The sequence below is a fragment of the Pinus tabuliformis genome, chromosome 7, assembly GCF_031772625.1.
Source record: "Pinus tabuliformis cultivar Carrire ecotype Pingquan chromosome 7, CPIR1, whole genome shotgun sequence".
Classification (NCBI taxonomy): Eukaryota; Viridiplantae; Streptophyta; class Pinopsida; order Pinales; family Pinaceae; genus Pinus; species Pinus tabuliformis.
The window spans coordinates 116,581,099-116,598,786 of record NC_142293.1 but is presented as its reverse complement, the minus strand read 5'-3'; the positions used below and the strand labels follow the sequence as shown (position 1 = coordinate 116,598,786).

Sequence of the window (17,688 nt, the reverse complement as noted above, 5' to 3'; positions counted from 1 at the left end):
AATCACCATTACCATCCATACTTGACTTTCAATTTCGCCATCTCGCACTAGGGAATCCACAGAAGATAAACCCAAAAACACACCAAAAACGACAAAGAACTAAGAAATTGGTTATCTTACATATACAGTGCACTTCACTTCAGCAGTTTACGACTCCTGGATTGACATTTTAAATAGCAATCACTAAATTGACCAAACATTTTGGCACCATTTTCGGGGAAGTGAAACTAGGTAGCCAATTTCTTAGAAAAAAACAACAAGAAAATTTCAAGGAAGGAAAAATTGGTAACTTCTCAAAGTATGCTCTCCTCTTGCACCTAGTGTGATCTGGAGGATCAAAAAAGACAAAGTTATTGGTTTAATAATTTCTTGAGTATGCTCTCTTCTTGCACCTAGAGTGACCTAGAAGATCAGAAAGAGAATTATTAGCCCGACTTGAAGAAAAAATAAAAAAAAATGACATGCATATATAGCAAGAGACTCTAGAGGAAGGTTTTTAGCTAGGGACAAGAGTTCGATTTTTACAACTCCATCTACTTCAAGGAATAGACAAGAAACACCTCCATCGTCTCCAACTCACACTCCTAACCTTAGGATTCCTGGAATTCAAGAGGTAGTATTTGAATTAGGAGACTATCCCACACCATCCATCGAATCTGAATTAGGAAAAGATCCTTTCTTTCCTTCTACAGGGAGACACATTTTAGTTGAATAAGTAGAATCACCTGAAGAAGAAGAGGGAGAAATTCCTCCTCATTCGCCATTAGTAGAGGAACGAGAGGACTCTGAGGTCTCTGAGGAAACTATCATGACAGAGGAAGTAGTAAATGGATTCGGTAGAGGTAGAGGTAAAGGAGGTGGAGGAGGTAGAGGTAACAATGGGGGGAATAGGGATGGATATAACTCATTCGTATTTCCTATAGTCGATGAGGATTCTCGAGCAACAATGAAAAACATCTCACCATCTGTCCTCCGAAACTTTCATGGGTTAAGAAATGAGGATCCTGAAACATTTCTTTTTGAGTTTGAAGTCGTGTGTCGAACTTATGGTTATCTGGAAGACTCTCAAAAACTCAAATTGTTTCCTTCAACATTGAAAGGAGCTGCCTTGAAATGGTTCATGGGATTAGTCACTCAATCCATTAGGACTTGGAATGATATGAAACAAACATTTTTGGATAGATACCTGGACTATTGTATGCCCACCAATCACAAGGATGAGGTATTCAAAATGGTGCAAAGAGAAGATGAAAACCTAGAATACTTGAAAGATTTCAATACAACTTGAAAAGAGCAAAGATGAATAATTTATATGAGGAAACCTTGAAAGCCCTTCTATTAAAAGCCATTAGAGATGAAGGGATATATATTTTGAACATGATGGGAAAAGGAGATATATCTCAACTTCCGCTTCATGATATAGCAGAGCTATGTGTCCATCTCTCAAGGGGAAAATCTAAAACTGGAAAAGGGCCTAGAGATCCTTCTCTCATTAGAGCAAACAAATTTGCAACTGGATCAATAAGTAGGGCTGAGATTGGCAACATGCTTGATGAATTCAAAACTGATATCTTAGGGAGTCTTAGTGAGCAACTAGACACCCTTAGAATACAAAACAAACAGAAAGCAGAAGCTGAAGCTTTGGCCATCTTTTGCCCAAAATGTAGAAATAAACATGCTCTAAGGGAATGTCCCTTGTATGCAAAAGTTGTAGAAACATGTGTGATTTGTTCAGAAAACCATGAGACCAAGGATTCTCCTTCAATTCCTGGGCTCAAAGCTGTCTTTCAAGAAGATCCAAATTCAATTGAGTCTCTCTGTTTTGTTACAAGGAGACCTTGGCAGGGGCAACAAAATCAAGGGTTTAACAACTCTATGAACTTTCAACCCCCACCAAATTGGAATCCTTGGCAACAACCTTGGTCCCAACCTCAAAATCCTTTTCAATCATGGGTACAAGGTATGCAAAATCCTTATGGGAGATTTTCTCAATTTTATCAATATCCTCCATATTTTCAAAATCAACAAGCTCCACAACTTCCAAATCAAAATCCACAACTATCATTTCCATTTCCACAACAACAACAACCTTCTCAACAGAATCCAAATTCTCAACTCTTGCTTCCATTCTAACATAATCAAATCAATTACCTCCCCAGCCATTGTTGAACCCCAACAATAAAAACACTCAAAATGCTTACATGGTAGAAGGACAACAATTTCCTACCTATATGATTATTCCTCTCAATGATGTACAACTCAGATCTGGTAGAGTTTTAGATAAGCCTTCTATAGATGCTCAAAAGCAAAGCATTTCTGAGGAAGATTCTCTTGAAGCCAATAAAGGTTCTAAAGCATCTCTTCAAAACCCAAGCACTCAAAAAGAAAAAGAAAAAGAGTCAACCCCCACAACTCCTATAGTTGGGCAACCTGCATCATCATCCACACCTCCTTTTCCTGAAAGATTACAAATTGACAAAGGGGTGGAAAAACAAATCTTGTTGCTTGACTATGATTTTCTAGATGAATTAAAGAATGTCTGTATCAATATTCCCTTGTTACAAGCCATTAGAGAGATTCCTATTCTAGCAAAAACAATAAAGGAGTTGAGTCTTAAAAGACGAGGAAGGAAACCGAGAGATACAAGAAGAATCCACCTGGTAGGAAAAATTGCAGATATCATGATGGGAAAAATTACTATGCAGAAGTATGTAGATCCCAGTAGTCCAATTGTCAAAACACATATCAATGGGGTAAAAATACCAAATACTTTGATTGATTTAGGGGCTTCTATCAACATTATGAGTAAACAGACTATGGAATAACTAAAACTTCCTAATCTTCTTTTAACACCTACTTTAATGCAACTTGCAGATCGATCAATTATCAAACCAGATGGTGTATTAGAAGACATTTCGGTCTCCTTAGACTCTTGGGAATATCCAGTAGATTTTATGATTTTAACTCCCAAGAGTAATTTAAGAGGACACCCTCTCATCTTAGGAAGACCTTGGCTAGCCACAGCTGATGCTTTTATCAGTTGTAGGTCTGGGGATATGTATATTTCTGATGGTAATTCGACAAAGAAATTCAATCTATATCCTCCAGCAAAAGCAATTACAGAAATAGGAGATAATGAGTGGGTTGATGATGAGGATACTATACAACCTGTCTTTACCATTTCTGAAATCAGTGAAGATAGTCAAATTCTGAACACATTAGAAAACTTTGAAACATCTCCAGAATATGACCACACACAATTTCAGTTAGATTCTGACATTGAGTATCTATCATCTAGACAAATGTCTCTTTTCTCTATGGAAGAGTTTGGTAGTTCCGCCACTGAGATATTTCCAGGTAAAGCATTGAATATCAACAAAAACTTGGAAAAATCACAATAGGGAGAGCTAACCAAAATCTTGCAAAAACATTCTACTGCATTTGCATGGGAGTATACCAATATTAAAGGGACCCTAAGACTTGCATTCATCACATCTATATCGAGGAAAATAGTAGACCAATCAGACAACCTCAGAGAAGGATGAATCCAAACCTTAGGGAGATAGTGAAAGAAGAGCTCCAAAAACTACTCAACGTAAACTTCATTTATCCAATTTCAGATAGCCGATGGGTTTCTCCTTTTGTTATAGTACCTAAAAAGAATGGTAAATGGAGGGTATGCATTGATTACAGGGAATTGAACAAAACAACTTTGAAGGATCACTTTCCTTTACCCTTTATCGATCAGGTATTAGATACTTTAGCAGACAAAAAGTATTTTTCATTTTTGGATGGTTTTAGTGGCTATAATCAGATTCAGGTAGCACCTGAAGATCAAGATAAGACTACATCTACCTGTCCATGGGGAACTTTTTCTTACCGAGTACTTCCTTTTGGATTATGTAATGCACCTGCAACATTTCAAAGGGCAGTACTAGGAATCTTTTCTGATCTAATCCATGATTGTGTAGAGGTTTATATGGATGATTTTACAATTTATGGTAATTCATTTGAAGAGGCATTAGAGAATTTGGAAAAAGTCCTTATAAGGTGTAAAGAAACAAACTTTTCATTGAGTCATGAAAAATGCTTTATGATGTTCACTGAAGGTATTGTTTTGGGACATCATATTTTGAGGGATGGGATTAAAGTTGATAGATCAAAAGTTGAAGTCATCTCCAAGTTTCCTATTCCAAATTGTCAGAAAGATGTTAGAAGTTTTCTTGGATTTACTGGATACTATAGAAGATTTATCGAAAACTTCACCAAAATAACATCTCCACTCTTCAAATTACTTACAAAAGACTGTGAATTCAAATGGGATCCTGATTGTCCATCTGCATTTGAAACTTTGAGAACAAGAATATCTGAAGCACCCATTTTGAGAGGGCCAAATTGGAAACTTCCTTTCCATATTTCTACAGATGCTTCAGATACAGCTCTAGGAGCTGTGTTGGGTCAAAAGGATTTAGTTCTTTATGCCATTTACTACACCAGTAAAAATTTGACTCCCACCGAGTTAAACTGTACTGTGACTGAAAACGAGTTCTTAGTTGTTATTCATGCAATCAATAAGTTTAGACATTATATAACATGCTATGAAACTTTTGTCCATACTGATCATTCTGCAATTAGATATCTAATGAACAAACATGTTACTAATGGCAGAGTTACAAGATGGCTCTTATTTTTACAATAATTCAATATTATTGTGTTGGATAGACCAGGCAAACAAAATACAGTAGCTGATTTCTTGTCTAGAATCCAAAATACTAACGAAGATTCGCCTGTAGAGGATAAGTTTCTAGATGAATATTTATTTGCAGTAACTACTAAGACTCCTTGGTATGCAAGTATTGCTAACTATTTGGTTACAGGGAAGCTAGCTCCACATTTATTTCCTAGTGAAAAAAGAAGAATTATTCAGGAGAGTTCGAATTATTCATGGATTTCTAATGAATTGTTTAAAACAGGGCTAGATTGTGTGATCAGAAGATGTGTTCGGGAAGATGAAATGCCTCACATCCTCAAGGCATGTCATGATGAACCATGCGGTGGACACTTTTCTGACAAAAGGATGGCCTATAAAATCCTTTCTTTAGGATATTATTGGCCTTCCCTCTTCAAAGATACAAAACAATATGTCAGAAGGTGTGACAGCTGCCAAAGAGTTGGGAGACTGACTCTTTCAAATGAAATGCCATTACAACCACAGGTACTCATCAAACCCTTTGAAAAATGGTCTTTAGATTTCATTGGACCCATTAATCCACCATCTAAACAGAAGAAGTATATATTGGTATGCACTGATTATGTCACTAAATGGGTAGAATCCAAAGCATTGCCTTCTGCCACTTAAAATTAAGTTGTTCATTTTCTTTATGAGGATATTTTTACTCGTTTTGGTGTCCCAAGAGAAATTGTGACAGATTAGGGAAGTCAATTTACATCTAACTTGATGGAGAAGCTGATGGAAGAATACAAAATCAAGCACAGAAAATCTACTCCTTACCATCCGCAAGAAAATGGCCAAGTGGAGTCTACAAACAAAGTTCTTGAGAGCATCATCACCAAAACTGTCCATCTACACAGAAGAGATTTGGCAGAGAGGCTTTCTAAAGCCTTGTGGGCCTACAGAACTACATGGAGGAACACAACAGGACATTCTCCCTATGAACTTGTTTATGGGAAAGAATTCCTACTGCCCATCGAATTTCAAGTCAAGACTTTAAAGATGGCAGTTCAGTTGGGGATGAATCTATCAGAAGCCCAAAATCACAAAATGGAGCAGCTGAATGAGATAGATGAGATCAGACAAGAAGCAATTCTAAGAACTGATCTAGTTCAACATCAAAGAGCTAAGTGGCATGACAGATACATCAAAGAGAAAAAGTTTCAAGAGGGAGATTGGGCACTACTGTTTGATTCCAAGTTTAAAGACTTCAAAGGTAAATTTCAAACTCATTGGCTTGTGCCATATGAGATTGATAAAGTCTTTAGCAATGGAGCAGTAAGAATCAATACCATTGATGAATTTCAAACTCCTCTCATTGTGAATGGCCACCGATTGAAAATTTATCATAAGCAACTCTCAAAAGAGGACTTTGTCAAAATGTTTCAAGAGAATTCTGCAATAAGGCTGGTGAAGAAGAATCCTTCTTCCCCACCAGCCTAGCCTTTGTTTCTTTCAGTTAAAAAAATAAAATAAATAAATTGTATAAGACTGAAAACCAATCACAGATTGGTGGTCCTATACAGAAAAGGTAGAGTGAAAATCAGGGACACATGACACTATATTTTCCAAAAAAAAAATCTCTTCTCTCCTTCTTTTTCCATCTTCACTCCACCTCATTTGCCATTCCACTCCATCTCCATCTCATTTTCATTTCACTTCACTTCACTTCATTTCACTCCATTTCACTCATTTCATCAATAAAAGTCCCTTTCAAGACTATTTTCACTCAGTTAATTATTATCTAACTATATTTGTTCAGCTAAGAGGGTGCTGTGTCAGTTTCCGCAGCTGGTAGCAGTTTCCGCAGCGAGAAGCAGTTTCCACAGCCACCACTCTGTTTTTCAAATTCACAATCAAAATGTTAGTGCAATAATCATGAAAATGTAGGTGTAATTGAGCATATTCTATGAAGACATGGAGCATCTCCAAGACATCAAGGAAGAGTAGTTGGTTAAAAGCTATGAGCAAGAAATGACAAGGTTTCCAAAGGTATGAGCAAAATTTTTTAATCAAATAGCAATTAAAGTCATGATTTTGCATAGTTATCAAACCATAAAAGCTCTACTATGTGCAATGATCTTTAGGATAGCTCCATTACCCATTACCATTCCACGATATTATTCTGCACACCATGCATTCATTTCTTAACGGTCTCATGATTGATTTTCGGGTTTAAACTCATAGTCGGCTGCACTTTCATTCACCACCTGTAATCATGAGATGTGACCTATCCCATTATGGCTCCTCTCCACCACATTTTCCGCAGCCATCCATTAAAACATGTAACATTTCGTACGCAACCGTTAATTCAAAATCTCTACTTCACTCCATTCACTTACCATTCTATTAAAACCATCTTCTTCACATACATCCACATTTCATCTTGTGAACTTATTGCAACTACTCATCCTCTGTTCCGCCTGCAATCTCGAAGCACTCCCATTACCCGCTATCCATCTACTGATTGCAGCTATTGTATTTTTCTATAAACCCTGCAACAGAGCCACCTTCCCTCTGCTAAACCCTCACAAACAATTGAGTTTTCAGTTGAAATTCAAAACAAAGGAAGGAATGGGAAGATTACTAAGAGTAGAACCAGAAGGACCAAAATATTTAGAAGGTTACCCTCAAGCAAAAGATTTGCTGAAGAAAGCCAAATGGTTACACTTCATCCAAAAGTTTAAGGGCTATAATAAAGAGGTAACCAAAGCGTTTGCACGGTCTTTCGATGGCCAAATGGTGGAGATTGGAGACTTGAAGCTCACGGTGACTAAAACAACAGTAGTAACTGCCATAGGCTTACCCCAAGAAGGTGAGCGATGGTTTAAAAACAAAAGCGTGGATGAACATGCATGGAGAATTATGCTGAGAAACCCAGGTATGGACACCACTGTGTTTATAAAAGGAATTCCTGTTCATGCATTGAAAGAAGAATGGGCTAGTCTGTTGTTAGTTATCCAAAAATTTATCACTTGCGAAGGACGCTTTGGTTCAATGTACATGTACCATGCTAGACTGTTGATGAATTTCTTAGAGAGTCAAACTCTTAATTTGCCTTATTTCTTACTGTTGAGTTTGAAAAAGATGAGTATCACAGTCCAAAAACACATAGGCAATATAGAACCTCATCTATATCATCATGGACTTGTAAAGATTCTCATTGAGGACCAACTGAAGAAAAACAAAGATACCTGGGAACAATTCTTGATAAGAAACTACTTTCAAGAGCCATCTGAGGCATCTGAAAGTAGTACACCAAAGACACCAAGAAAGAGTAGGAGAAAAGAAAAAAGTGCTATAGTCCAAGACTCTCCTACTATAGAAACTCAAGAAGTTGGTCAAAAAGAAAAAGACAATAGAACTAAGGACAAAAAACAAAGAAAAGTGAAAGGCAAGAGAAACATACAAGAAGTCTACCAATAACCTGAGCCATCTATAGAGGAATATTATCAAACATTGTCGGAGAGATTAGTGCATCTTCAAGAACAGGCTGATATAGCAAAGAAAAAGGAAAAATGGAAACAGAGCATACAAGAAGGGAGTACTAGTCCACCATACTTAAGGAGAAGCACCAGGCTTAGAGGAAAGGGGAGTAAAACACAAGTAAAACGGCCCCACTTCATTGAATTGGGTGGGGAAACACCTGAGAAACCTCCAGCTGGCCGTAGTCCACCTCGTCCTCAGCCAAGTATTGAAACTAGTCCTCCACATGTTGATGAAAGCCCTTCTCGGCCAGAGCTAGAAAGCAGTCCTCCTCCTCCACAAGATTTTGAACTCAGTCCAAGAAAGACACCTGAAATAGATCCCAGTCAACAGGAGGTATATGACTACCTTGAATCTTTAGAAAAAACAGCTGCAGGTCCGAGTACCACTCTGCCCCACATGACACCAGATGCACAAATTCAATCCTTAAAGCAAGAGGTATTTGAATTAGAGGTTCTAAACAGGCATATCAAGCAAGAAAATGAAGCACTTAAGGAGCAGAGCAAAGTAGATAAAATTATTCATGATAACACTATGCTTCATTTGGGACTATGGCAAAAGAAAAACAAGAAACTAAAGAAAAAGTGCAGAAAGTTGAGCAGAGAATTGATCAATCTCAACTTCAGATATCTAATAAGGAAACCCAGGATGGTGGTAGCACCAAAGAAGAAGAAAAGAGGGCTATATTTCCTAGCAGAGGCTTCAAAACATATGGATTAGAGGGGAATGACTAAATTTTGGTTGCATGAGGACATGCAACACCTTCACAGTGGGGGTATGTTGAGTCCCAAACCTGCATCTTCCCTATATACCTTTCGGCCTTCTTTTCCATTTACTTGATCCACCAAGCTGTCAAATCATTGCATATTAGTCTAAAAAGAGCTTATGAAATGGTTTCCTAACTATGTTTATGACTGTTGTTTGATTTAGATTTTTGTTCAAGCAGTTGCGGAAACTTATCACTTTCCACAGCCAGCTCAAGTTTCCGCAGCCATTTTGTTAAAGACTATGTTACAGGTGTCCAATGGAGAATCCGGCCACATGGGCAAGCTGCAAATGACATGTACATGGAGCGAGTCCCCTTGGTTCAGCCGAATCACTCACAAATAGCCATGGTCAAAGACGGTCGAAGGAAGGGTCAAACCAAGAGTTTTGCGCTGGCACGGCTCTGTTTTGCCCACGTGAAGCTTTGCGTGGCAAGATCCTTAATTTCCGGAAGTGTGCTGACACCTGTGGAGCAATCCTTGAATCAAATCGAGCAGCCACCACTCCATGGATTTATCTGTCATAATTACCATACCGCTAGATCTCAGGCCGTGGAGATTTACGTGTCTATTTGGCAGCGTAGAATCTAGGAATTAGTTATAGCATTTTCACGTATAAATAATGCGTTATCAAACGCTTGAAAGGTAGCTTTTGATATGTAATCTTGACTGTGTTTTCCGAGTCCACTGTACCGTGCTCTATTTCCATGTTTTTACTGTACTTTAATATATGAGAAGACAACATTCTTGAGTTCAATTTGTGACTAAGTGTTGATTGGCTGAGGTTGCAAAGGGCCCCTGTACACCAAAGCTATGTATCTACTGTATAATTTCTCACCTTCTTTCATTATGTTGCTGCTTTTATAATTAGTTGCTTGTATATACTTCCTGATATTTATACTAATTTTTGTTTATCTTTTCTTTTATGCTTTCTCATGGTTGCTAGCTGATCAATCCTTGTCTTTCAAGTTCTTGTAGGCAGCCCGGGAAAATTACATAGTTTTTATGACTACTGACATGAGATCATCTTGTCCTTTCTGTTGATTCATTTATTGAGTTTTAATTCCAGCATTGTCATTTCTTTCAGTTTTTCTTTACTTATTTACTTTTCTGCCACTTAGATATCATATTACTAATCTGTTTATGATTTCCTTAATATAGCCAAGCGACTCAATTAGTGAGGAATCAAAATATTATTTGATGTAGTATGATTTAGTTTTCTTTCCTGCAAGTTAGTGATTAAATTACTTATGTCATTTTCAGGAATTGAAATATGAATGAGTAGTTAAATCTTAGTTTCATTTTATGCAATTTGATTTCCTCCAATTTAGATATCATATTACTCAGCTTTTTTATGATTACTTCCTATAGCCGGAGTGAGTCGAAAGGTGAAGGGTCAGAATGTGGGTTGAAGTAGTGTGATTTAGTTTGCTTTGCTTTCAATCTTTGAGTTGCTTTGAGTTCAGTTTTTATTTTCTTTTCATATAGCAGTAAGGATACTGGGCCATTGTCACTAGTTCATTGTTTTGGTACATTTATTTCCTTTTGAGAATTGATTTCATCACAGTCAATTTGAAACGTTCTTTTTGAGAACTTTAAAGTTTGGAAAATCATTCTAGAAATCACCATTACCATCCATACTTGAATCATTGTAGAAATCACCATTACCAGCAGTTTATGACTCCCAGATTGACATTTTAAATAGCAATTTAGGACACACTAAATTGACCAAACATAAGGATAGGAAGAGCTTTGTAAAACGGTTACAAAATATATTGGCCTAAGCTCCAGCTATATCATAGACTAGCTGTCCCGGTGTGCAAAGGCCACTTGCCCCAATTATTACAATCAAGATTTGATCCCCTTCTTGGAAATAAAACAAAATTACAGAATAATCTAAAATAAATAAAATTGAAAGATGATGCGAGGAAGTCCCCTCTGTTGTTCCTATGAAAGCTTATAATTAGGCCACGTCTCTACCATGATGTGCCTTTCCTGTTGCCCAATCCATTCCTATCATTTTCATCTTATTTGCATGAATCGCTTATTCTCCAGAGGAGGGAGTGGGTCAACTATGAGTTGCATGTTACTGACTAGAAGTGGAGAATGTTCTGGTATTCCTTCACTGTGTATCTGAGTGGAGCCCCGTGCTAATCCATTAATCTTCCCGAATCCCCATACCTTAATTTACTCTCCGAAGACATGCATCAAAAAAATCAAATTTGTTTCTGTGGCCATTGTTGTCATGGGTTTCTTGTTGCGGAGGTTTCCACATGATTAGCCCATATTACTCTCCAACTACTCCATGCCTTCATTTAATAACTCAGTTGCTGACCCATATGCCAAAATATACCCTCGTCATCCCACTGAGCGGAAGCGAAATAGTCATTTTAATGTTCGTTGATTAGGGTCATTGATCCTGGCCAATTCAATATAAGTCGTTGATTTGGGCCTGTTGGTATCACAATCGCAATACAAGGGAGGGATTTTTACCATATTCCATCATGTTTAGCTGACGAGATGGATTCGAAATTGCACAAACTGCAATATAAAAAATATCGCATCTGTCGCAATTGCAAGTCAAAATGGACTTTGGCAAGGAGGAACTTGTGACTTGAGAAATACTTGATTGCGATATCGTAATCGGCGGGGGAAGACTTATCTCAATCGGTGAGTGGAGACAGAAATTTGTGATATCAGCGGAGGAGGGATTTATGATTTGTGCGATCCTCGATTGCGATATCGGAATTGGCGAGGGGAGGATTTACGTGATTGAAGGAGAGGGACTTATCGCAATCAGCGGGTGGAGAAGGGACTTAGATATGGAAATCAAAAGGGAAATTGTGATATGTGATATCGCAATCGGTGGGGGGAAGAACTTTATTGCGGTACGCGAGAAACTTTGCAATATGTGATATCGCAATTGTAAAAGGAAAAGGGAGATGAGAAGATATGTATTATAGAAAGGGAAAGCTCTGATTATGATTTTTGATGTGCTCCCAGACCTCTGATATGCTCCTCTTTCATTTCAAAGGCAATCGAACCCCTAAACTTCAACATGCCATATCTTCTGATCCATAAGTCCATTTTTTAACTTCCATATATCGTTGGAAAGCTCGTTCCAACCACTATGCAATGGAGAGGGGATTATTTAACTTTGGGTGATTCTATATCTTGGCACATGACTGCAAAATTTTCTGCTCTTTTGCGCTTTCAATAGCTTGAAAACCCTTTTTGCAGTGAGTGACAACATTGGCTCCAACTGGGAACAGTGCCTTGTTGGCAAGGTGCTGAGAACTTGAATACCAATAGCATTCACCATATGGCATGGAGTTAAGAATATAATGAACTTGTACAATCATAAAATCTCCATGAAACTTTGTTTGAAGGGAGTCCTTTCCTCATCAAATTGAAATGAAGAAAAACAAATTCTACCAACTGGAAAGTAAATGCTCAGCTAGTGAGATTATTTTTGTACAAATCCTACTTATGTGAGTTCAATTCACCTAAGTGAGTTCATCCCTCCAATGGAGCCAGGGCAGCATTAGAGTGTTGGACCGTATGCCTCCGTGCTATTGAGATTTAAAAAACAAAACAACCATGCACCATGAAAAATCTACAAATAAGAAGCTTGATGCATACTCCAGAAACGACCTTTAATTTTGATCAAAGAATGTGCTCATGTAATCAGCTACAGGGTCATGGAACTAAAATAGAAAATTTGAAACTGCCTTATTTTCATGAATAGTCTTTTGACCAATATCTTCATGGTCAGGGAAGTTTCAAGTATTATTAGGCTCCTCAGCTTTAGATTTTATGAGCAAGCTAAAAACCTTTTGCACACTCATTGGTAAACCACTCCCTTTGAATATTCATAACCATCACATCCTCCTCTAAATAATATGAATCATAAATCAGAGGGGGTCCTTAGTCGCGTTCTCCAGGTGAAGGATGTGCATTGTAAACTAGAGCGTCTTTATTAACCTCCTGGTGGGCCTCCTCTTCTTGCGTAACTTCCCATGACTAGGATTGTTTTGGCTCTGCATCACTTTACTCTCCATCAGATTCATATACATCGTAAGAAGGAGAAACATCAAATTCGGCTGAATAGGATCTGTGAGGGTTTATTTACAGCTCGATGATGTTTCCTTCTTCTCTTTCTTACTCATTGGCTGATGCTTCTCGATGCGCGTAGATTTTTTCTTGGAGCAGAGCTCCACAAACATATTTAGTAGGGTGATCAACCTCAGGAATATCTTCATCATTAAAATGTGTGCAACAATATTCAAATAGAGCATTTGGTGGATATAATATTTTGTAATAATGATGGAATGATATATCAAAACATTTTAATGAAGATATGTTGCCACGAGGTTTTGTTATGTACCAAACTCTAAAGTCTTCTTCTAAAGAGTAAATGAACAATTTCATTTGCGCATCTTCAAAAATAATACCCTGTTGCTCCATGCATTCGTGAAAATCCTTAAGGTATTGGTCCAGCCTTCTATCTGTGTTTCCACTGAATCTAGGCAAATGGGTATTCCATTCATGAAACGAAGGGACATTATTGGGATAACCAGCAATAGAAGAAAAAATTAATGGGGAAAATTGGTTGGCCAGGAATGCAGGAATGGCCATTTGGAAAGCCCCCTAGGTGAGTGATCTCAGATTTAAAAGTAGGGAAAGCTTTCGGTTGCTTTAGCATCAAAGTGAGTATGAGGATGCTTGAAAACTAGGATGATCACATAGACATATGGATAGTGGAGTCGCCAAGATGTTTACCATAAAATTGAAACAGTGGAATTGCCAAGATGAGAGATCATAAACCCACACTTCCCTTGCTCACATAACAAAGGGAAGTGAAAATTGGTCATACCCAAGGAAAAATATTCTAATCTGTTCCCCAGCAACGACGCTAGAAATATGTTTTCGCTTTAAATGGCACCCGCAGCATGAGTGCTTCGGGAGACATAGAAAGTCTCCTAGAGATAACCTCTGGGTTGATTATAGACTAGTGCCTAGGACATCTTAAATAGATGAGTGCATTTGAGATTATCTAAGGGATTAGTTACACTCTAATTGTCACGAAGTTTTAAAAAAGATAATAAAAGGGGGGTTTGGTTCAATCATCCTTCATGAAGGTAGACTCAAGCCAATACATGGATCCAAATGTTCAGGGGGTAAATCATGCCAACCTCAAAGAGGAATGTCCGGTTATGGTGGCTAACACACAACAACGGACAGCTTAATATTGCAGTTGTAGTAAAGGTGAAGAGGAGGAGAGAAAGGATGGAATTAGATGCATAGGGTTTCCAATAGAATCCTAAGCAACAATGTTCTAGCATAAATATGGAAGAGGGAGAATATCAAAGAGTGGTGGGAATGGAGCACTAGTTAGATTTTCTGGCTGTTATCACAAAATCAGTACTAAGGGCTGCTACCTAGAAAGATCTCATGTAACTATTTCAACCAGACTTTAGACTAAGGATTAGCCTCCTTAGTCAGAGAGGGCTCTCTCACAGACTTTTGATAAGAATCAATTACAAAAACAGATGGCTAACTCTTTAAACAACACATGAAAAATAAGCTGGTTGGACAAATATCAAATTAGTCTTCATTGGGCTTATGGAGTCTCACACATTCAGTAAACAAAAGCACTGTCTTTTCATGGAAGTCAAGGCTCTTTACATCAGATGTTCAAACATACTTTACATAAACCACAGCTTGCCAAGCATACAGGAAGTCAGAGCATTAAACATGAATTCTAAGTGATTATGCTGTAACAAGACTGTAAAAGAACACTAAGAGAATAAACCACCATACATTTGAACAATATGATCTATTGAGAATCTTGAGAAGAAACAACAGCTGTTTTTCTATTACTGTAATCTGTTTCACATAAACCAAAACAGTCTTTTCTAAAAACATCCAACCCCTATTACATTCTAGTCTGATCTATTTATAGGAATACATTCTTCCCTCTCTAGAGCGAGCTCAAAGGCTCTATTAACTACTCCTATATGCTATTTAACTAATTCATTAATTACAAAAGCGCTAAGCTGTAATTACACAAAATCCTAATCAAACTAAAACACTAATTCCATTCTCCTCGTAACATGATTCTTCTTGAATCCTTGACAGTTGTCCTCCTTCAGTTAGGCTGAGATGATTAAGCTACAGATGCAAGGAACACTGACTTTGGATACCTGTTAGCGCTGATGGATCATTTATCATCAGGATCAAGACACCTATTTTTAAGATCCCTGTCTCCTTCCATCCTTCGAAAGTTCAGCAACATGTCCCAGCTCTTTTAATAACCCCAGGTATGGAATGCTGCCATGTTTCTGATGTGCTGTAGGTTGTATTGATGGACAGGTGTTTCTCTTCCTCAACTCCCGCTCACAGTATCACAATAGTTGTTCTGTGTTTAAAATCATCACCTACAGCAGTTTCGTAGCGCGCTACGAAACTGCTGTGTGATTTAAAAAACACAGTCTTCCTCTAAATTCCTCACAAAATTGAATAGCTGCTGTTTTCTAGGCTTCACGGTTCACCATTTGAACTATTCATACTTGAAAAAAGCCAGCCTATAAATAACCAACTGCTCATATTCATCCTTGAAGACCGACAACCCCGCAAGCAAGTCTGCCACCAACATTTCCTGTGCTCTTACTCAGTCCATGGCCACCTTTGCCAAGATCATGTCTGAGCACAGCATATACGAACAAGTTTTTTCTCACAACTCCCACTAATAATGTAATCCCTCCCATTCATATAATATGCCCGAGTATAGTTCTGAGCACTTCCTGTAGGAGCAATGTCAAATTTCATATGTAGCCTTCCATCCACAGCTAAGTGTTTCTTGACCTCATTATCCATAGCTGAGGAAAGGATATAATGATCATCACGAGAAAAGCACACCATCACATTCCCTCTTAAGCTGGTCGTTGTATACAAAGGATATGTAGGCTTTTGTCGTAAGTCCCACGTTTTGATTTCCTAATCAAATGATGAAGTCACAAACAAGTATGGGGAATGATGAGAAAACTTTACCACATTTATATGTTCACGGTGGAGATCTTCGAAAACTTGTAACCGTTTTCCACTGCACACATCATACAGAGCAACATGTTTTGAATATCCACTAGCAAGGAAATAATTATCTGTTGCATTAATATGGACAGATGTTAATTTCTCAAACTCTTCATATGTGTAAGTGGCAGGGTTTCTACTGCTGCTGCCTGCACTATATCTGGAAGGAAGAACAGTTGAGCGCATTCGGTTCACATCATACAGTTGTAATGTTCCATTGTCAGAATTTCCCAATGTTTGCGTGCATGCCCAGTCATCACCATCTCCATCCTCTGCCCAAACCTTGATAGAATTATCATAACTAGCAGAGACCAAAATGTCACGATTAGGGTGCCACTGGACCATCTTGACATCCTGTGTATGACCTTGCAGTACAGAAACACACTCAAACTCATTCCCTGGTTGAAACTCCCAAATCCAGACAGACTTATCACGACTACATGTGGCAAGTAGCATACCAGACGCGCTCCAAGAAACACTTTTGACTTCATTCTCATGGCCCTCTAAAGAGGCAATGCATTCAAATTCACCACCAACATTTTCCAGATTGCAGTAGTTGCATCAAAACTTGCTGGTGCAGTTTTCTGGGCACGGTCCAAACGAATGTGGCCCCTGCCTTGTTTTTTTTTTTTTTTTGCAATGTATATTGCACATTTCTGCCAATCCTGTTTTCCCCATGCATACTTTCTGTCAACAATATCAATCTCCTCTGATTCTGAAATGAATTTAGCATTTCTCATATTGCCATGCACTGTGTTATGCGAACCAGGGTGATCGATCAGAAGTCGGCAAAATTAGCCACAAGAATGACATCTTGTCTCACAATAATGTACAGCAACTTCATTAGTTGTATGAACATGGGGTCCTTCATGGCTCCTCTTGAATGCTGGTACCGGGACACAACAATCCTTTCGTAGACTGTCCTGCTCTGATACATGCTCATACTCGAAAGATCCTATGTGCCCTTGGAATTTCCTTGTTTGGCGAACTAACTCCGTAAAAATCTCACATATTCCAGGCAACCCGCATTTTTCAGGGTAAACGTGCTCATTCCACCAAGCATCAATTTCGCCCTCTGTCCCCAATATAACAGGCATTCAATCATGAAGCCACGCCAACGCCTTAGAGGAACGTGTAGTCAAAATAGTAAATGTGAAGAATATTCCTCCTTCAGAAACTTGCCATGTGTCATAAAGAGCTGCAAGTAGGCAAAGAAAAGCTACGAGGGATGAAACTTCATGAGGCTCAGCAAGACACTTTAAAGGAGTACGATCAAGTAACACAAACTCTTTGTCTTCCAAGAGCTTCTCCACGAGTGATGTCTTGGTATGCCATGGTGCCACACAGTTAACACGTATGTTGTCACTTGTCCACTCACATGCAAGATTTTTTGTGAGTTGACTCATTGCTCCTTTGCTGGCTGCATATATGGTACCAGAGAATAGCTACAACACCAACAACCAATGAAATGAAAACAATGCTTCCCCTTTTTTGATGCTTTTAGTAGAGGATGTGACAGCTGAGATATATGATAAGCTGATTCAAAGTTGGTAGACATAAGAAATGAGAAATCCTCATATTTGTACCGACATTATTAATCAACATATTGAGTTT

General features: G+C 38.2%; 1 protein-coding gene across 1 annotated transcript; it reads right to left on the bottom strand.

Moving 5' to 3' along the window:
• Positions 1-15,981: 15,981 nt before the first annotated feature.
• LOC149245997 (protein DWD HYPERSENSITIVE TO UV-B 1-like) lies at positions 15,982-16,530 on the bottom strand. Its single transcript, XM_089439440.1, has one exon. It carries the CDS (start codon positions 16,528-16,530, stop codon positions 15,982-15,984), a length of 549 nt encoding a protein of 182 aa, XP_089295566.1.
• Positions 16,531-17,688: the final 1,158 nt, after the last annotated feature.